The sequence below is a fragment of the Rutilus rutilus genome, assembly GCF_951802725.1.
Source record: "Rutilus rutilus genome assembly, chromosome: 10".
Taxonomy (NCBI): domain Eukaryota; kingdom Metazoa; phylum Chordata; class Actinopteri; order Cypriniformes; family Leuciscidae; genus Rutilus; species Rutilus rutilus.
In genome coordinates, this window is record NC_140215.1 from 38,330,823 (window position 1) to 38,352,527 (window position 21,705).

Here is a 21,705-nt window from a genome sequence, read left to right on the forward strand (position 1 = left end):
GGACGACTTCTGCGCTTCAGTGAATCGTTCAGAAAACCCCTTCACAGCTGGGCCAAAGAGACTGGTGCTGGAGATGGGTGAATTGAGGAAAGCCATCCTGTCCGCCTCCTTTATGTCAGCGAAGTTCAGCCAAAGATGGCGCTCGACCACGACGAGGTTAGCAATGCCTCTGCCGATCACTTGAGCGGTAGCCTTTGTAACGCGCAGTGCCAGGTCTGTGGTGCTACACAGGTCATGAAAAGCCTCAGGATCCGGGCCAGACTTGTCCATGGTTTGGAGAAGCTTGGCCTGGAAAACCTGTAACACCGCCATGGTGTGCAGGGCCAGAAGCCAGAAGCTGAGAAAGCGCGTCCAGCGAGGGCTGAGGTGTTCCGGCAGGGCTTCGAGGGGTGTACCACTCTAGATCTCCAACCAGCAGCAGTGGGTGGGCAGAGGTGAGCGGCGACTGCTTCCTCGAGAGGGGGTAGCTTCTCATATCCTTTATGTGTAGCGTCGTCCACAGAGGAGAGAGTAGTGGAAGTGGAAGCACTCGTGCGTGCAGAGTAGGGGGCGCGCCATGGCTTCATGAGTTCATCGTGAACCTCAGGAAAGAAGGGCGCTGGTCTGTGACGGGGCGTCTGCTGACGCCCTGGCAGAAACCATCCATCCAGTCGGCTCCTAGCAGGCAGGTCCGAAACGGCCGGGGTGAGGACGCGCAGCATCTCACCGTCTGAATTAGTCCTGATAGCAGTAGCGCTAGCACCTGACTGTGAGAGGAGGGCGGGGTCAGCTGAGCCCGACCACTCTTCTTCAGACGCAGCAATGGAGAGGCTGTCGTCGTGTTCTTCGTCCAATCCGCCGAAGGAGACGAGACCCGCCACTCGAAAAGAGGGGCGCTGGTCTGCCTGAGTGAGCAGGACTGGCGAAAGAGACTGTAATGGGGAACGTGAAGCACGTGGAGACGTGGCCGGCGTGGGCTTGCTTATTTCCGTCCGTTCGGGCTGCTGTTGGATAAAGGAAAAGGAAGAGCAGGAGGAGTGGTGTCGCCACCTTTAAGGAGAGCTAACCACGTCTGCAGCATCGAGATAGGTAGACTCTCGCAGTGAGAGCAGCTCCCGGCAGAGAGTGCAGCTTCAGCGTGGGCAGCTCCCAGGCACGTTGCGCACTCCATGGCAGAAAAAAGGATATAGCGTGTTCGCCGGATTGCCACAGGAGAACGGCAACAGAAGAGAAGCGGCTTCTAGGTGAGTGAAGAAGACGCTGTCCACTGTATGCAAGGCTCGTTCTAGCTGTAAAAGGCTTGTTTCCACTGCGAAGGCTTCAGAGGAGGCAGAGATGTGAAAGGTTGCTGAAGGAGATAAAATGTGATATTATGGCGAAATAATGGGGCTTTATAGACTTACAGTAAGCCCCGGCCATTCTGGCGGGTTCTGAAGCGCTCTGGCGCAAGGTCGCCTGATTGGTTCGCGCGTCAGAGGCGCTTTGCCATAGGGCGTGCAGTTGCCTCATCACAGCCAATGGGCAAGCTAGACGCTCTGCTTTGTTCACTGAGTTTCCCCACTGCGTATTAGCTACATAATATGAAGTGACCATTCTCGAAAGGGAACAAGATGTGTTTGACAAAATTACAAAAATATGCATGAATGATGTTTGACAGGAAATGTATCTCCACAGCGTTGTCACCGGCGTCAGTCACAAAATAAACATGTTTAGAAACCTAAAAGGACCTTTGTGAGGACGACTGGCAACATCAGGGGCCTATACCATGAAGCTGGTTCAGGTGGATAGCCAGGTATGTTTCAGTTTATTTTTCACCAACCCTGGGTTTTAGGCACCATGAAAGTGGTTTGGCTTTTAGCCGTGTTCATCGCCATAGTAACTTACGCTCCATGGCTAACCTGGTCTGGGACAGGTTATGTTCCAGGTAAGATGTTGCAAACCGAAGTTGGACCAATCAGCTATGAGCAAAGTGACACATGTCTGATGCAATAAAGTCACTCCACCTGTTTCTAATCCAAATTAAAGGTCACTACATAGCAAATGATTTTTAAAGACAAAATCGTCTGGCTTTTACTAATGCTTATTTAGAATAATTTTGTATGATTTGTATAAAGCTATAAAATGACTACATGTGAGCTTAAATGTTCAATTCTCTCTAAGGCCTACCTTTATCAACTGTATAAATTAACTTCACGTTTACTTGCACTGATATAGCAAGACTTTTTTTTTTTAGTCGTCATGTTTCATATTTTCTTCTTGCTGTGTAAATTTGTTTAAATTCTTAATATTTTTCAATCTCGTAATATTCTGCAGAAGAGAGAAGTGAATCGCACTGCTTCTCTCGCGAGAAATGAATCGCAGTTTCACTCTTTCTCACCATTTGATTGGCTGTTCGCTACTGATGTCACACCTAAACTCCTAAACTCAGGATCAAAGCCTGAGTTGACAGGGAAAGTTGATGATCAGCATCATGGTACCAACAAAGCCTGGTTGGATTGGTTTGGTTTTATCAACTCAAAACTAATCCTGTAACCCTGAGTTTGTTCAACTACCATCATGGTACAGGCCCCTGGTTCTTAAATTCTAAGATTAGAATCTTCAGACAAGAATGGAGCACAAATAGAACCGACCCGGTGCGTTTGAGCTGATCAGCCGTCACGACCAAATTACACTCATAATCGGCCCTGACAGTCGTGTAGTGTGTTCCCGGCTTACGCTTGAAAGACAATCTTTTTTTAATAATAATCATTTGTAAAATACATGCATATATCAGAATACATACTGTATATAGAAACAAATATTGATCTCTGAAATAAGATTAATTAGAAAAAATAAAACTCCTTCCCCATTTAAAAAACAGAAGGTAAGCAGCAAAACTCCTGAACTCTTCATGGTTGTGACATATGAATGAGGACAAATGTAAAACCCTAGACTGTAATATCCTTTGTTGCAGGCTCTACAGTAAATGTATAAAGTTTAAGTCTAGTGTGATTTAAATCTGTTTGCAACACAAATACCTTGATACTTTCCGAGCTCTTCAGTCCACAGGCTCTGAGTCTCATAATGCCTCTCGTCATGAATAAACACCACACGTGAAGCTCCTGCATCATCTGCATTCTGGATCAGCTCCTGGTACATTACAGGATTAATATTAAACACCGATACGATGAGATATTTAAGATACATACCATTTAACAATGATGCAAAAGTATTCATGCAATATTTAAACCTTTTTTAGCCTACCTTCAATATTTGTCCTCCATCTGGGTACCTTCTCAAAATCTCTTTCAAGTAATCAATGAATGGTGGAGACGTCGCACCAAATTTATTTCTGCATTGAACAATGTAAAGTTAATCACAAACTGCACAAAACACAGACAGAGCAAAATCAAGGTTCATTGTGTAATAGACTAAGAGCAAAATTAGCTGAAATATTGCTAGAGTTTGCTTATTGGCTAATAAGATCTTTTTTCTTCTTTTTTTTTTTTCATAAATTTGCTTTATGTGATAACTCTCAATATAATTTACTAACATGCCACTCCATTATGGGCATAAAACATGCAGTGAATAAAACCACATACTTCTTTTTCTTCTTTTGCCTTGATGCTGAACTCATTGTCCTTCTTTACATTCTCCTGTGTGGTAAAAAAAAATAAAAATTCATTCAATTTTAGATTAATTTAGATTGAACTAAATGCTTATTTCTGCTCTCTCTTTCTTGAATTTCATAATAGCACACTCATTTCTGTTTTCTAAAAAAGTAGATTATACATGCATGTCAACTATGAAACATCAAATGAATGTCTATAAACCATAAAGGTTGCCCATTTTACCTAAATCCCACAGGCCCACTTTATCTAACACATTCAGCCAAAGTGGGCCAACAAATGTCATAAAATGTGGTTCTAGTTGTTGGAATTTAGTGATATAGTTAGATCTATGGCTGTGATTCTGTCTCCACCCAAAAATAAATAAGAGGGATTCGGGACGGAATCGACTGGGCGTGACGTCATGCGCGTTCACGCTCACCTGGTTATGTCTGGCAGGTTTGTGTATTCGCCGCCATTATCCGCATCAGCGAAGACAACTCGAGCGACTTTTGCAAAAGTAGAAGATGGATTCAAAGAGACCGGCTTAGTTCATCCCAAACCCCAACGCAAACTCCATGTAACCGCGTGCACAACTCTGGTTGCAGTTTCGCGTGTCGCCAGATAGTTCTGCAAAAACTCAGAGACTTGCGCAATGCACCTTTAAAAACTTTAATCTCTGATTTAGGTGCTTATAGACTTCGCATCACTGATCTTCTGACATAATTCACACATCACCGACACGCATATTTTACACGTCCTCTTTAAGGAGGAGTTAATGGGAGTTAGATTTTTCTGACGCATTTGGTTTAATAAAAAAAAAACACACAATTGTTATTCTCACACTGCAATCCTGCCTTCGTGTATTTTTGATGCAGCTTTGTTATATGTAATATTTTCCTTTTTTAAAGATATTTTATAAAGAAATGTTTTCCAGAAGACAAACTAAGAACAACAATTGTAGACTATAAAACTTATGTGAAATAGCCTTAGTGCAAACTAAGTAAACAAAATGATTTTTATGATACATGCTATATAACAAATAATTTATGTTAGCCTATATTGTTAAGTTAAATTACATTGGTATTATATTTTATTAGTAACTTTAAAAACTTCTACATGCGGTTATGTCCTACCTTCAGTGGTCCTGATGCAGAGTGAATCCAGCGATCAGAATGAGACTGGTCATAAACCGCTCAGCGCGAGCAGATTCTCTAGGTTTCAGAATGAGTCATGAATGAATGAGTTTCATTCACTGATTCTCTAGGTTTCTGTTCACTAGAAGAATCCTGTTTAGCGAAAACGAAACTTACACTCCTCCTTCACTCATTGTTCAAATCCATGAGTTGTCAAATAAACCAGTTTTCACTCAAAATAGCTCCGTTTTTAACTAAACCAGACACTTAAAGTAACTGTTGCAAATCAAAAACAGAAATAGGCCTAGTTGAGCTAAAACTGTTACGTACGTCACCATGGTACTGAGTTGTTAAAGTGTGTGCTTTTTAGGGGACACACTAACATTTATCTTAAAGATATAGTTCACCTAAAAATAAATTCTTTTATCATTTACTCATCCTCATGTCGTCCCAAATATGACTTAATTTTGTTAAACACAAGAAGATATTCTGAGAAATGTCTCTTTTTTTTCCCTTTTGTTTGTTCGTTTCCTCCATACAATTGAAGTCAATGGGCAAACGGTTTGATTACCAACATTCTTCAAAATATCAACATGAGGGTGAGTAAATTATGACAGATTTTTAATTTTTTGGGGTTAACTACACCTTTTAACCCATTTAGGAGTATCGGAAGTCTTACTGGGTCATGTACAGTATAACTCTGCAATCTCTATACGCGTGAACTAAAATGATTTAATGTTCAGTTATTCATTTGACAAGCAATCTTGTAGTGTAGTGTGATAATGAGCAGTGATGACACAACACACTTTTCTGCATCTGTAAACTTGACACATACTATTTTTTATATATATATATATATATATATATATATATATATATATATATATATATATATATATATATATATATATATATATATATATACACACATACATATACATATATACACATACATATATAACACACACACACAAAAAAAATCTGCTGCTCAATTTTACAGATGGACCTAAAACAAATCATGGGCTTAACTCGAGCACCCACGGAAATGGCCACACACCCAGGGTCGTACCCACCATTGAGGTCCCCGAGGTCCATTAGGCACACCCTAAGAAAAAAGTGGCTTGTCACTGTTCCCCTAGTGTCTGATTGCAGAAGAAATATGTTTTTCATTGAACATTGATGCAGATTTTGATACTACAACAGATTTTGCGTGAAAATAAATCATAAAAGTGTTTTGTTTAAAAATCGTATAAATGTATGAGGTGGCGGGGGGATCTTCTACCCCACAGACACACGGGGTAAAACCAGCATTGGACAAAAACACACATTATTGATACAAATACTTTAGCTAAAACAATGTTTTTAATGTCTCAGTTAATACTTGTTCAATCACTGTAGCAAAGTTTGCACAATTTTCTGTTTATTTTGACAAAATAATTATTATTTTAAAAATACAGAAACAAAATTATTTAAAATAGTAAAGTTTCTGAAAGCATTGAATGAGATCCCATAATAATTCAATAAAGCTTTACAGTAGTAACAAATAAATAATATTTTATTATAAATATATTTTTTTTAAAGTTTCATCTTAAATATGGTGATTATCTCTAAGGTAGACACCCCCAACTGTGACGATATGCAGACTCAGAGAGAACAGGTGTAAGTGAACAATGAGTTTATTTAAACAACACTGAGCAATGCAGGCAGATGAATATAGAGGATGGCAATGCCATGGAAACCGGTGATCTAGGATGAATATGAACGTCTATTTCTGTCTTTCATAGAGCCAGTGAAGCAGACGGGAAGGATGGGCAGAAATATGATAGCACTGTAAAGGAAATTTCTTTAATCTGACTATCTAAAATAAAACTGTTGTTTAAAACATTTCCCAAAACTAAGTTATTTTTACATACATACGCACACGGTCAAAGACACAAGTTTTCCATTGGTTTCGTACAGTACATCCTGTTCCCATGTTAGATGTTAGAAACATGGTTAGTTTAATATACAGTTTAAAATTTCCACGACAGCACACACCTAAGTTGCCGGTGACAGGTGAGATCCACAGTGATATGGGATGTACACAGAGGCAGGGAGAGGAGGGAAAGGAATGCTGGAGTGGAGAGGAGAGGAGAGAAGAGAACAGTCAGTGTCTGGTGTGACCACCATTTGCCTCACGCAGTGCAACACATCTCCTTACATAGAGTTGATCAGATTGTTGGTCCACTCCTCTTCAATGGCTGTGCGAAGTTGCTGGATATTGGCATTGGCATGACATGTCCGGTGAGTATGCTGGCCATGCAAGAACTGGGATGTTTTCAGCTTCCAGGAATTGCGTACAGATCCTTGCAACATGGGGCCGTGCATTATCATGCTGCAACATGAGGTGATGGTCGTGGATGAATGGCACAACAATGGGTCTCAGGATCTCGTCATGGTATCTCTGTGCATTCAAAATGCCATCAATAAAATGCACCTGTGTTCGTTGTCCATAACATACGTCTGCCCATACCATAACCCCACCGCCACCATGGGCCACTCGATCCACAATGTTGACACCAGCAAACCGCTCACCCACACTACGCCATACACGCTGTCTGCCATCTGACCTGTACAGTGAAAACCGGGATTCACCCGTGAAGAGAACACCTCTCCAAAGTGCCAGATGCCATCGAATGTGAGCATTTATTTTGCCCACTCAAGTTGGTTACGATGACGAACTGCAGTCTGGTCGAGACCCCGATGAGGACGACCAGCATGCAGATGAGCTTCCCTGAGACGGTTTCTGACAGTTTGTGCAGAAATTCTTTGGTTATGCAAACCGATTGTTGCAGCAGCTGTCCGGGTGGCTGGTCTCAGACGATCTTGGAGGTGAAGATGCTGGATGTGGAGGTCCTGGGCTAGTGTGGTTACACGTGGTCTGTGGTTGTGAGACTGGTTGGATGGACTGCCAAATTCTCTGAAACGCCTTTGGAGACGGCTGGACTTATGGTTTTTGATTACCGGCTTATGATACCAAGTAATAAGTAAAGAAATATTATGACTTTTTAAAGGAGTAATAAGTAAAAAGCAACTTATTACACTTCCTGAGTACCTTGCCCAAAACTGCCCAGGTGAAAAGGAAATTCAAGGAAAAGGCTTTTTTGGACATACTTAATATATTTAAATTATACTATACTAAGTGTGTATTAAATGTATTATTTTGAAACTAATTCAAGTATATTAAGTGTATTTCAATATATGCTTAAAAAAAAATTAAAGCTATTTGCAATATATTTTAATATATTAAATTGTGCTAAAATGGAACCACTTCAAGTACATTTAGTGCATTTAAGCGTATTTCTTTACAGTTCATTTAACATATACTTTCATATTTCTTAAACTAGTTAGAATATATTTGAAGCTTCATTTTAATGTACTTCAAGAACATTTCAATAGTATTTCAGCTCATTAGAAATGTATTAGCATTACACTAATGGTTTATTATAAAGCTGTTTTATTCAGTATTCAAAATGGTATTAAAAGTGCAACAATAATTAAATATAATTGTTAAGACAAACACTTTGAAATCAAGAAAACTTAAGTATACTATCTTGTTGTGTACATTGCTAGATAAATACATAAGAGTACATTAAGCAGCATATATAATCTCTTGAATAAAATACATTACAATAAAGATCAGTGAAATGCTATGGCAGAGCTATATTTATATTTATACTTTGTATATGACTTTATATTTATACAAAGTATATTTCACTTTTGTAGAACATTTCAGTTATACCTGTATTACTGAAAAGTACACTATGAATCTTTGGCTGAGTTGTTTACTTACTTTTTAATTAGTCTTCCCATTAAAGGCATCATTGTTTTCATTCAGGCCGATATGAAAACAAGAGGCAGGATTTATTGCATGAACCAATCATACCCAATCATAACCGATCATATCCAATCAAAGTGCAATGGAGGCATTGCCTCCTCTCATGTGACTTTCCCCCATTCATTATCAATTACCCCCCACTAAAACCACCACACGCATCACCGCTGCCTGTGCTGAAAATCCAGTTTTTAATGTTGTTTATATGTCTATGTGGTGTTTTTAATATGCTTTAAGTCAAACCATGTGTAAATTCATATGTCGACACCATTGCTGAGTATCAAAAACACGGTTTGAAATCGCTGGTGTTTCTGACTACCTTGTAACCAATCAGATCAACGTGTGATCATCAACGAGTGGATCTCTGAGCTGCTGTGAGTGAGTGGAGGCGGGGCTCATTTGCATATTTATAGAACCGTGTATACCAAATGAGGCAAGGGTGTCGAATTACATTCAAGCTATTTTAAGGCATGAAGATTTTTTTTCAAGGAAACAAATTTCAAATATGTAATTTAGGTGATAAAAGATGAGTTTTAAGGGATACAATTATTGACTACAGGAGGATTTTAAGTCAATGGAGCTCTGAGAAGGCAAGAGAGAAGCCTCCCGCTGTAACTTCACCTGCGGTTGTCGCTGTTGGACACTGTTACTTTATAAAAACGAGTGCCTTTTTTTTGCTAGTTTCAGCCCAACGCAGTTATCATTTTCACGTCCTGCACCACGTTGTTTAAATAGCAAATGCATTTGCGCCCATCTGTTCATCCATGGGCTGCTGGTCTTAAAACGAGGTGTGTTCAGACGCACTGTTGGAGCGTTGCTATTTTGAGGAAACTGAAATAGACTGTGCCATTTACCAACTGAAACCTGGTCTAAAGTCAATGGCGCAGTATTTTTTTTTTGTTATTTAAAGAGTGTGTTAGTAATGTGCACCTATAGGCGGGTCCACAACGCTCGTACACTCTGCTTATTACACACAGGGTGTAAATTGTGTGCAGCAGCAAACAAACTAGCCAAATATTGAAAATAAAAGGATTACAATGTAAGAGATTATTATTGTATACATATATAAATGGTGGAATCCAGCTTGTCCCGTAGATGGTCTGTTTGCACACTTTAACCTCTCACACGAGCAGATCCGTTTCCTAGCCAGAGAAGCATTCAGTTTTTCCGCTTGCAAGTTCCACCATGTAAATAGCAATCCGACATGGCGCGAGCTCAACTTGCTTTTAAAGGGAATGGGAGATGAGTCTATGGTTGGTTTATTTCACGTTACACCCAAAACACACCCATTACTCATTAAGAGAATAGGGACGACCCTTTTAGATGATGTGCCGGGTGTGCCGACCATTTTTCCCGTCGTTAAACTAGCAAAAGTGGATTTGGATACTTGCGCCAGCACTGTATAGACCACTTCTAACAATGCTTGCTTTCTTATATTGTGCTCACTACGTACACGATAGGCGATATGCCTGCTGTAATTATGTACAGAATTTGTTTAATAAGTTATTACTGGGACACCAGAAACATATGAATACGTTTGGCATGGTTTTTGCAGTGGCATGGAGGAAACCAGATGCTGCTCAAATCGAAGTTTAATTTCTTGATCAAACAGTAAGGAGAACAACATGAGTCACTGTTCATGTAATATTTTATATTGCAATAGACTCGAAATGGTTTTGCTGCAAAGATTGTAAAGCACATACAGCATCTATATCGCAGGAGGATTGTGTGACTGGTAATATTCATTTTATTTGCAGTTATGTCATTTAGTGAATATTTGGTTGACACAGCTTTTGACTTCTATTAATATTTCTTAATAAAAACCATGCTTTTAAATGATTGGCATTGAAATTTTTATTATATTGTCATTTTTAATACAGAGTTCACAGACATCTCTATACAAAGTAATTTACATTGCATTCAAGATTTACATTTATTTCATGCTTTCCCTAGGAATCAAACCCATTACATCGGCATTACTCTACTGTTTGCTACAACAATGTCCAGTATACAATAATGTAAATGCAAATATCAAAACATGATTACAAAGATATAAGAATTTCAGTATGCATGGTAGCAGTACTAAACAGATAAAAAAAGAAGATAAGTATTGTTACTTGAATAGATCCTCATGATCGTCTCAGTGGAACATAGTCTGTAATTTCAAGCTACTTCAAGAAATGTATTCTTCTAATTTTTCTAAAAGCTTTGTTGCAATATCCAGTGCACTTCTAGCATTATCGAAGCTGAACTGGTTGTTTGGAATGTGAGGAAATTGGTGATAGTTCGGATACTGAGTTTTTTTGCCATCAACACCAAGTTCAGTCAGTTGCTTCACAGTGTTTGGTAAAGAAGTCAACTGTGGGCTGTAATGGGACACCTGCTGAGCAAGGCTAGTTATTGAGCAGTTGTTGGGATGCTCTCCACTTCTACTGTACATTGCTGCTTTCAGGGCTTTTTCCACAGCCTGATGCACCTTAAACAGACACCACTCTGAGCAATCTCCTCCAGTGTCATTGTGAGCTGCTCTGATGTCACATTGAGCCTGTTCATACCAGCGTTTTGCCTCTCCTCTGTTTGGCCTTGGTGTTTCTCTGTGGTTTGACCAAAAGTTATAGTGTCTTCTAGAGTAGTTCTGATGGAAACTCTCGCGTCCCCTCCTGTGTCTTTGTGCCTCTGTGTTCCACGTGTCATAGAAATCCCGAAAGTCTCTACAGGTTGAGGATGTGCTATGTGCAGTTTTCGCTTGTTGTAGTTCCTCAATTCTTTTCTGCAGGTATTTGAAAGCCTCATGGGCAAGTTCTTCGTTGCCTGGATTCTTGTCTGGATGCCACCGGAGGTAGAGACGTTTAATGGCTTTTTGTTTGTCCTCACTTGACATATTCCAGATTTCATTTAAGCTTCGATCAATTTCTCTTTTAATTTCTTCAAATGTCCCTGGAAAGACTGTTTTGGGTGGAGGCCTGGATCTCAAAAAACTTTCTATATCTGTGCAAGTGGACCCTGTGTTAGGTGGAGGCCTGGATATCAAAAGACGTTCTATATCTGTACAAGTGGACCCTGTTGACACAGTTGCCTTCTTTTCTCCTTTAAATTGGTAAAGGTCAAGAGAGCTTACTTCAATGAAGTCATCACTGCCAACTTGTATTTTATATCTGGCAGGAAATTGTCTTATTTGTCCGAGTGAATCATCTAGTCGGTTGATAACAATGGCATAGAAATATTCACTAGATCCATCCTTGCTGAAGCCAACATACTCTCCACTTTCAAAGTTGTTGAGGAAGTTCATATCAAGGCAGTCATGCCATTCTTCAGGTATGAGACATCCAGGTTTTGGTAAAGCACTGTGTCCTTCCTCCTGGCCACTGTTATGAATGCCATGATTTGCCAATTTTTTCTCAACATCCTCCATGTTATCACACAGAAGAAGATGCCCAAGGACTAAAAGGCTTGAGGTGGTCAGACAGTTCTTTAGAAGAGCATTGATTTCTGTAGTAAGACACACATTAACTTCATTGACTACTTTAGGGACCATGTCATCGTTGTGTTTCAAGTAGAAATTGCATCCATCTTTCTTTCTTTTTACATAAACATCTGTTTCAGCCTTACTACCTTCAAGTGGCTCATGGTTTAACAGAAGTTCAGTCTGAAGAGTTTTGCAACAGATAATTTGAATCTTAGAAAAGATTTCTTCACACTTTCCTGCAGCTTCAGACTGTGAAACCCCACCTTTGCTGTCTTCTCTGATGAGACAGACTAGACCATGAAGAAATGCAGCAGAAGACAAGTGTTTTTCAAACCAGCCCCTAAATTCACATCCCCCTTCATCACAATATTGGACACTTGCTCCCTCCACATTTTCAGAAACTACATCCGAGAGAAATTTGGGGCGAACTTGCTGTGGAAGGAACTGCAACAATGTTTGATGTTCATAGTGATCATTTCCAAGATGACAGCAGTTTAATTTTTCCAGCAGTTTCAGCTTGGTTTCCAAAGGACCCTCAAGTCTTGCAGGTTGGAAGACTGTGTCGTTGAAAAACAAAGTGTTGGATTCATAGAGTCTTCCATCTGTTGATGGAAGATAAAGTGGGTTGTTTTGGAAACAGGTTTTGTTCTGTTCCTCTTTCAGCAGGCAAAACAGCTGTTGTACAGCACGCTTCACAGCTTTCTGCTGATTTGCCTGAAGGCTGTCTTTGTCAGAACTATCAGAATAGATTTCTTGAAGAACAGTGATATATTGATTGACGGTGGGCCTCTCCTTTACACCTATCTTCTTAAAGAAGTCTTCAAATTTAATATAATTTGGGGGAATGCGGTACAAATAAGGCCTAAACTCAAGAGCATCATGTAGCACAAGTGCTGTCTGCTTTGCCTTCACAAGTTTTGTCCCGTTTTCCACCAAGATAATGGGGAGGTCTGAGAACAGAGAGGGATCAAAATGTATTGACTGAAGGTATGCATATGAAATGCTAAATACTGCGTTTCTTGTTTCCAACAATGTGTTAGTGTCACACTGAGACCTACAGATGTTTTTCAGATTAGCAGCTATTTGTCCAAGGGGTGGAGTCTCCAAGGCTCCGACATCCTTCATTTTCTTTATGTGATGTGAAGAGCAGAGTTCTGAAGGTAGGATTGGCATAGATGTCCATATCAGATAATGGTGATCATTGTCTCTGTCAATCAATGATCCACTGATTGCAACAACTTCCCTCTCTTGAGCAAAGGCCTTGTGATAATCACAAAGTTTTTGCTGAATTTTCACTGGAAAGATGAATTTAATGTTAGCAACTCTGTTCAGTAATTTAGAGTTTTTGTCATTACTCTTTGACAAAACAGTACTAAACAGGAGATTTGATCGTTCCTCAAGAACATCCAGAGGACTGTTGCCTCTAGTTTCAGATTCAATTTGTTTTGCAAACTGAATGATTTCCTCATCAGACACTTCATGTTTCAATCCAAGGTCCTTTAAGAGACGATGTGCTTTAGTTTGTTTACCTTGGAAATTGTCCCAAAACTTTTCTGGCACAAATCTCTCTTTTGGAACCATTACCTTGTAAAAGGATACACTGTCATCATAGAAGTATGAAGCCACCTGTAGAGAGCCATGGATGTCTCTAATAAATCTGACGTCTCTCAATGCAGAGACAATCCTGGGGTCCACTGGTCTAAATTTCACTAACAACTGCATTAAATCAAGCAATGTGGCCTCTTTCATCATGTGCACAGAAGGAAGAATAAACTGTACACAGAACTCCAGATCATCTAGAATCCGAATGCTTAGAATTTCTGACAATTCTAAGTTTATCCAGATGTGCTTGAGGAAAATACAGTCACATTCATCAACACGGTACAAGTTTGGAAAATCATTCTGATGTTTAGAATTTAGAATGAATATCCTTCTGTGTAAATCAATCCTTTCCCGTTTTCCTGTTATTGACTCAAACAGGGGCAAAGACTTGAGCATCTTCACATGTCCACTCTTCTTTTTGGAATCTCTGATCCCATTCTGTAAGAAGTGTTGAAGATCTACACATTCATCTTTTGACAGCTCCTCAAACTGGGAATGAGGTACATGATAAACCTCTTCTAAAACAGCACTGATGTCTCCTGTTTGCAGGAGCTCTGGATTCATATACTTGAAAAGGAAGTCTTTGAAATCAATGAAAAACCTGATGTTTAATTTCATGAACCCCAGTTTTATGAGAATGGAAGCGATTTTTTCATCTGGCTTCAGAATCACTTTTGATACGTTTCCCATTGTTTGTAAGAAATGATTGCTATTTTGACTGGGGCAAATGACTGGTAAAATAGGACTGTCATCAAAGTGCTTTTTTATCTCACTGTAGATATTCATCTTTTCATTTTGGTAGAATTGCTCTTGATCCTCAAAGAAGCTCCATAAAGTTTTCAGCCATTTGATCGTCTCTGTCTCCGCTTTGTACAGCTGGCACCTTTGATCAGGTAATGACTGACTGAGCAGCTGCTCAAGTTTCCATTTCAGATATTCAGCTGCCATGGCAATTGTTAAGCCCTTAATAAACTTTCCGTTCTGTAGAATTTGAATGTGATTTCTAATGACATCAATATCTGCAAACAGTTCGTGGTGTCCTTGAAAAAGACTGCTAAATTTTGATATCAGCTTTGGGGATTTAGAGTCAAATACTCTTAACACCTGATCTTCTGTGAGGAGAAGAGGCAGCCCATTGAGGTCATGAACACTTTTCTCATTGGCATTTTTCAAGCAGAAGCTCAAAAGTTTTGAACATCTTGTTTTATTTTTGACCAAGGTCTGGTTGATGGGCAAAGGCAAACTACTAGTTGTCTGAGAAGGATCATTCAACGATCTTTGCTTCAAGAAGTTCATCACTGTTGAAGCGCTGACTTCTGTCACATTCACACCAGCTGATTTGAAATTCTTTTTTATTTCATTAATTTTGCAGGTGTTTGGAACTAATTTCATCCCAATCTCATCTAAAATGTGGAAAATTCTTTCATGGTCATCAGTTGAAAAATATGGACAATCTGCTGGATGTGGTTTAGATGGACTGCACCAGGTAACTGTGTATTTTTGTTGTGAAAGGTGTGATGACTCAACAGAAACAGCATGTACAGTGGGTATGACTGGAAGATCACGTTGGCTGATTGATCTATAGACCTCATGGATCATCTCGTGCCAGACTTTGTCTACTTTCTGTGAAGTGCTCGGAAAGTAATTAAGGCAAGAAGTCTCTAGCTGTGACTTAAGGACTACAAGAGCTGTAGGTGTATTCTCCTTCATGACTGAACACAGATGTAACAGGAGATCTGCATAGAGTGGTGAAATTATGTTTACTTTCAGTGACTGGTTCCACTCTGTCTTCAAACTATCACCATCCTCTTTCCACAAGTCCCTTCTAGAAGAATCTACTTCAAAATTGGCATTCGCATGGACTGGCAAACCAGTTTCTCCAGGTAATGGCAAAGAACAGAATGCCTTGCCAGTAAATGTGTGGTTAAATGAGCTTTTCCAACATGCAGCCAGAGCAGCTTGAGGAACTTTAAAATGATCTTGCTTGGTTTCTTGCTCATAGTTTTGTTTTGAAAAGCTAAAGCACTCTGCAATGACCCACTGACTTTGGTTATTTCCAGATAAGATTTGCATGTCATAGATGGTTTGGCAGGGTTCTGCTGTTCTTGACATCAGGGAGTCTCGAACATGTCTGTGAAAGTTTTCCTTGCTTACCATGTTCTTCTCTGTGTGTTTCTTTTCAATAACAAAAGAGCTTTTTTTCCACTTTCCATCGTCACTGATCTCCAAGAACTGTATCTTTGTGATGTGTTTCAAGAAGAGAATTAGTCCTTCAGGATCTTCAGTCAAGGCAGTGTAAAGTTCCTTCATGTTATGGTCTGTGACTGTGTGTCTAGATATTTCAGATTGTTCTGCCATTTTCTCTGTCCTGAGAGGGAGCCTGAACATGGTTCCAGAATTGAGTGGAAACATTTCTGGAAGAAAGGTATGATAAACATCCTCAAAAGATTGTTTTAATTCATCATCAACTGAAAACATGCAGCCTGGGGACTGTTTTATTACATCTTCCACGTATTTTAGATTTGGATCAGAAATGCAGAGCCATTTGTCACCGGTCAGTATAGATGGACAGTCTGTCAGATGATACACAGAATTGAAGCCAAGTCCATATTTTCCAGTTCTGCCTAAAGTCCCATGTTTTCCTCCTTCCCCCAGCTGCTGGATACCTTGCAGATCATCATCAGAAAATGTTCTGTTGTTGTACACACAGAGAGCCGGGCCTTGAACCAGTTCCCATTTCTTTCCAAATATCTTTTCTGTCTTATGTTTTCTTTTGTCCCACACAAAGTGAATTTCTGTTGCCTCTGCATCATCAGCATTTTGAATGAGCTCTTTCAGAATATCTTTTTTAGATGGATATGCATCAATTATATTTTTTATTCTGACAGTTAGTTTCTCTTTTTGTCCAAACTCTTTGACATGAAGGGAAAACCCACTGACCAAATGATTCTTCAGAGTATGGTGTCTTGTTGTCATTACACCAAAATGACAGGCCACAGGCCGAGGTATCAGATCATGAGTGAGCTTGACACCAGCTGAGACAGGCATCCATGGGCTGTCATTAAATCTCAGCTCTTTAGAAGGTGTCAACACACCTCTCTCATCAGGTATGAAACAGTTTGTAAGCTTTTCATTTTTCATTTTGTATAATTTCATGAGTATTGCAACACACTTATAAAGGTCTGACATGGAAAGAGGTTGAGATCCATTTAAAGCCTTAATTTCATCAAGTGCAGCAACAAATTGCTCTCTTGTGAATTCTTTGTTGACACCAAGGCAGTCCCAGAGCCTCTCGAATTTGGAGAAGTTGACTGGAAGGACATAGAGATATGGTTTCACCTCAAATTGCTCACTTCTGGCCACTGACCTCACATTTATAAAGTGATCCTCAATGAAAATGAATGGATATGACATTGCATGTCCAATAATGGGATTGGGATCTTTCTGTTCCAATAAGTAATAGTTGAGATATTTATAGCAAGACTGCGTAATGTTGAGGAGAGCAGTATTTTCAAATGCATCGCAGTGTTGGTGTGCTTTTAGCAGCTGCTGAAGAACCGTCTCAAGTGGTGGATTTGTCCTTACTCTCAATTTTTGGAGAACTGAATCATAATTGTGTATTTGAAGATTTGAATGATCAACTGTGAATTCTGTCATGCTTACTAAATTGTGACAACTGTCACTGTAAACTTCTTCAGGTTTTTTAAGAACAGTGGACTTATTGCTTTGCTGAACTAAAGGAACTAAGGCAGGAAGGAATGGAATTTGAGCCAGTGTGTGCCAGTGCAGAGAATTATCATCTTCTTTTATGGAGACTTTCATTGAATCCACAAGGCACTGAAGACGTTTACGATATTCAGATTTATCCTGTTGCCAAACACTGGATATCTTCCCTGCTCTTTCTATGATGTCCTCTAAAGAGAGGCGGTCACTCAGCATTCCCAAATCTGAAAGTCGTTGAATCCTTTTTGGTGAGAGAAAGTCATTTGATGTTCCTTCAAGAAAGCGTCCTTCCTTAAGTTCATACAAACAAGCCATTTTGCCAGAAGGATTTACAAGTCGCTTAATAAATTGAAGCTTCTTACAACTCTGTGTTGGAATACAAGGGTAATTTTTCAGTAGGTCATCAACAGCAGGATCATTCAAGTCAATGGCATTCAACACAAGAGTATTTCTGCTGTGTGTGTCCACAGAACTCAAGTTCTCCAAAACAATGTTGTAAAACTCAGGCCAGTTGATTGTTCTCTGTTTGATCTCTAACTTGAAGCCACAATCAATGAAACTCTGTCTCACCCATGATGGGAGAGAAACAACACTGGAATATGAAGCTCCCAAGCTCAAGAACACTCTCATGGCAATGTCTCCAATTACTCGGCTCTCCTCAATTTTTGGATTTAGAAATCTCACATTGTCCATAGAACACCAATTATGTCCATTGCTTAAAAGCTCCAGAGATTTGCCATTGGCATTCTTCACAACTGCTGAGTAGAAAGACTCAACCATGGGTAAAAATGCTTTGCTTACTCTCTCTGTGTTAGGCCAAAATGTATGGAAGGAATAGTTCTGGATATGTCCATTTTGGGCCATTTTTTTCAGCTCAAGCAGTGAAGTGATGTAAGCAGAGGTTACAGCATCTTTCAGTAAAGCTTTGTTCCACTCAGACTTCACTCCTTTTTCCCATAGACCTTTTCTATTTGATGTGACTGCAAAAGTTCCATTGACATGGACTGGAAGACCTGTATCAATTGAGAGAGGAAGAAAGCAAAAAGCCTGGCCAAAGAGGCTTTCATCAGGGGACCATGCATTAGTTTTTGCCTCTCTATGCAAAGGTACAGCTATACCTCCAATTGGAAATGAAAAAACAGGATCTTGTTCAGTTCTTCTCTGGAACATTTGCAAAGAATCATGCGTCCCAAAACATGAGTACAAAAGCCAGTACTGAGTGACGGATTTATCTGAGTTCTCCTGAACTATTTTAACAATGTGTGGTTTGTTGACATCAATAATGTTGTGGCATTTGATATCACTATTTCTGAAGGTGTTCTTGATCTCTTGGAGACGTGTGTCATTCAAGACATCAATTGAATTCATGACTTCTCTGGATATTTTGAGAGGAGTCTGAATCTGATCATTCCATGGAGGAGTCGATGCGTTTTCAGGGACAATTTGAAGGGACATAGATGTAATGCTCTTCAGAAATAGTAGGTGTGTTTGTGAATTGTCAGTCAAATGATTTTTAAAACTCCTAATTCGCTCCTCATCATATACCTTTGAACTGATCTCTGACTTGTTGGCCTCCTCCTGAGTGCGAAATGGTAATTTAATCAAGGTGCCATTGTAAGCTTTCTTGCTGTTTTGCACTGACAAATCACAATCAAAAATTCCTTCATAAGATTTAAACTGTCCAGGAAACCTTTTGTACAGTCTTTCCTGGAATGGGTCAAGTTTAATTCCTGGGTTTCCTTTGCTGAGAATGTGCTTTTCCAAATGGGTGACATTTGGATCAAGAATGAGAAGGGTTTTCCCACTCAAAATCGAGGGGATATCACTCACATGGTAAACAGAATTAAATCCAAGCCCAAACTTTCCAATCATCTCAACTTTTTTTTCCTTTGATGCTGACCCCACTTTGACAATGTTTCTCCAGTCTTCTTGTGAAAAAAGCTCATTGTTGAAGATCCAAAGGCATGGTCCATTGCAGAGAGCCATTCCATGATCAAAGAGTGTTTCAGGGGGGTCTTTGTGTTTTCTGAAGTCAAGGAGGAATTTACATGTGGTTGCCCCAGCATCCTCAGCATTTTGTAGGAGTTCTTTAAAAATGTCACTTTCTTCATCATACTCTTTCAGAATGTTTTTAATTCTTTGAGTAATTGGTTCAGATTGCCCACATTGTTCTATACCAAAGGACTCTTGCTCTGCTTGTATGAGCTGTGGTTTTAAGATGCGAGTACTTAAGAATGGGACTTTAAACCATTTTGCAGTGATGGGTAGAACTTCTTCATGAATGACATAGAACTCCTCATTGTCTTGTTTCAGGTCATCAAGTCCTTCGGCACTGATGTCACAGAAGACTGTTTTGGACAAAGACTGCAGAGTAAAGTTTTGACTTTGTGCCATGACAGGCACAGGGGTACTGTCCTTTAAAAGCTTCTCATTCTTTCGCATCCAGTCAAGAATGGCAATTAACACTTTAAGTTCTGTCAAGTCTCCATAAGGAGGATACCTGCAGTCAATTCTTTGTTTTATGTCATGGAGTATGTCTTCAATCTCTTCATTGGACAGTGTTTTCTTCACACCAAATTTTGTTAGCAGGTTTTCATATTGCAAAAACTCTTCAGGCACTTTCTTGATGTAGGGGCTTAGATCCAATTCAGGTGGATAGGCTAAAACTATATCTCCTGGACAGACAAACTCACTTTTATTCCATATCCAGGGGATGCTTTTTGTGTCTATTAAATCTGTGAAATTTCTCATGTTGTCTTGCATGAATTTGTAAATACTGTGCAGCTCGGTTTTAAACTGAAAATCTGAATTTGGGTTGACCATTGATCTCAGTGCAGAGAGGTTCTCCAAGACTTTTTCAACAGGAGGGGGTTCATAAAGTCCAAGATTTTTGCAGACATGTCCTGTTAGCTCAGAGGTAAGTGGCATAACATATCCAACAATTGAAGAATACTTTGAATCCCGTACTTCAGATGGCTTATATAGACCACTCTTAAGATTTCTACAAATGCTTCCATTCAAGAACTTTGGATTTTCACAGGGCACCCACTGCCTTTGCTTCAGCTCTTCTATCTGCGCCTTGGTGAATTTTGAAAGAAAATCATTCTCATTCAGGACTCGAACTAGAGTATGTGCTTTTTTCAATGCCTTATCTGGTGAGTGGGCAAAAAGCTTTTCAGTATGATTTATTACTTGGAGTATGTTTTCTGTTGATATTTGTTTTTGTTCTGTCCTTAGGCCAAGGAGTCGCAAACTCTGAAGCATTTCCTCTGTCTTTGTGTAAATAGGTGGGGGAAAGAAATCTGCCTCAAAAAGGTCCTTAAATGTCCTGTTTCTTGGATCAAAAACGTTTGAGGCTTGTTTGATTTCTCCCTGAGTTGTCTCAATAAAATTGAGATGTTTGGTTTTCGCAAGAAGCTGCTCACTTTGTGAGAGTAGAATGCTACCATTAGTCAGTATCCAGGTCATTACTGTCTGTTTCTCACCTTTTTTGAAAGAGGCTGTCTCAATAGAGTCAACCAAACAAACAGCCAACTTAGCGGCATCTAAGAGTTCAATATTCAGAAGAGTCAAAAGTCTGCGATCAGCTTCATTTGCACACATTACAATGGTCTCAGGCATTGGCAAATCATTTGGAATGGCTGGTTTGGTGGTTGAAACAACTGCTTGTTTTGATTGAACTGCAACATATTTCCCAGACATCATTCTGAAGATTGGCAACATGGAAAGAAAGTTCTTTTCAGCATTTGATAAAGAGTCCAAAGAAGAGAGGTACACTTTCAACTCCTCTTTTTCCTGTGATGAAGCAGAGGCAATGCCTTTGATGACCTTATCTCTGTGTGAGTTCACAAAGACTTGTAGAACACTTCTTGGTGAAGCAGGAAGAACATACCTCTCAATGTCATGATGTCTAAGACACACATCTCTTTTTATGACTGTACATCCCACCATTCTTAACACTTTCTGAACATGATCTGACAAGCTAGATGCTGTGCTACTCTGAAAAATCAAAGTTGTGTTACTCTGCAACCTTGCTAACAGTACAGAATTGCCTGAACTCTGTAGAGGCTCCAGTGGTATTAAAGGAATGTCAATAAAGTCATTTAACTCATTACATTCAGTGCTAAGAAACTTCCAGAATTCAGACAACCAGCTCTTTGGTGGGTGATGATCTTCTGCTATTTTCCATGTCACATGACCTTGGGTCACCTTCCAGTCCATGGGTAAGTGCTTCTTGGTGAGTGCAACAACATGATTTGCATCCAAATTGATTATGTTGTATGTGCCTGAAAAAATAGTGAGACCAAATTTCACAAACATGCATGATATTAATTAAAT

The 21,705-nt window shown here is 39.5% G+C and overlaps 2 protein-coding genes across 2 annotated transcripts in view; both read right to left on the minus strand.

Annotated features, from left to right (window-relative positions):
- Positions 1-4,115, minus strand: part of LOC311298871 (sacsin-like) — a 32,096-nt gene extending 27,981 nt beyond the window's left edge. Inside the window, 4 exon segments of the mRNA XM_084422194.1 lie at positions 2,997-3,108; positions 3,223-3,310; positions 3,561-3,614; positions 4,009-4,115. Of these exon segments, the coding sequence (XP_084278320.1) occupies positions 2,997-3,108; positions 3,223-3,310; positions 3,561-3,595 (235 nt within the window). The 5' untranslated portion in view covers positions 3,596-3,614; positions 4,009-4,115.
- Positions 4,116-10,454: 6,339 nt separating this feature from the next.
- Positions 10,455-21,705, minus strand: part of LOC311298016 (sacsin-like) — a 37,317-nt gene continuing 26,066 nt past the window's right edge. Inside the window, exon 8 of the mRNA XM_084420568.1 lies at positions 10,455-21,653. Coding sequence (XP_084276694.1) covers positions 10,750-21,653 — 10,904 coding nt within the window. The 3' untranslated portion in view covers positions 10,455-10,749. The remainder of the gene's footprint in view (positions 21,654-21,705) is intronic.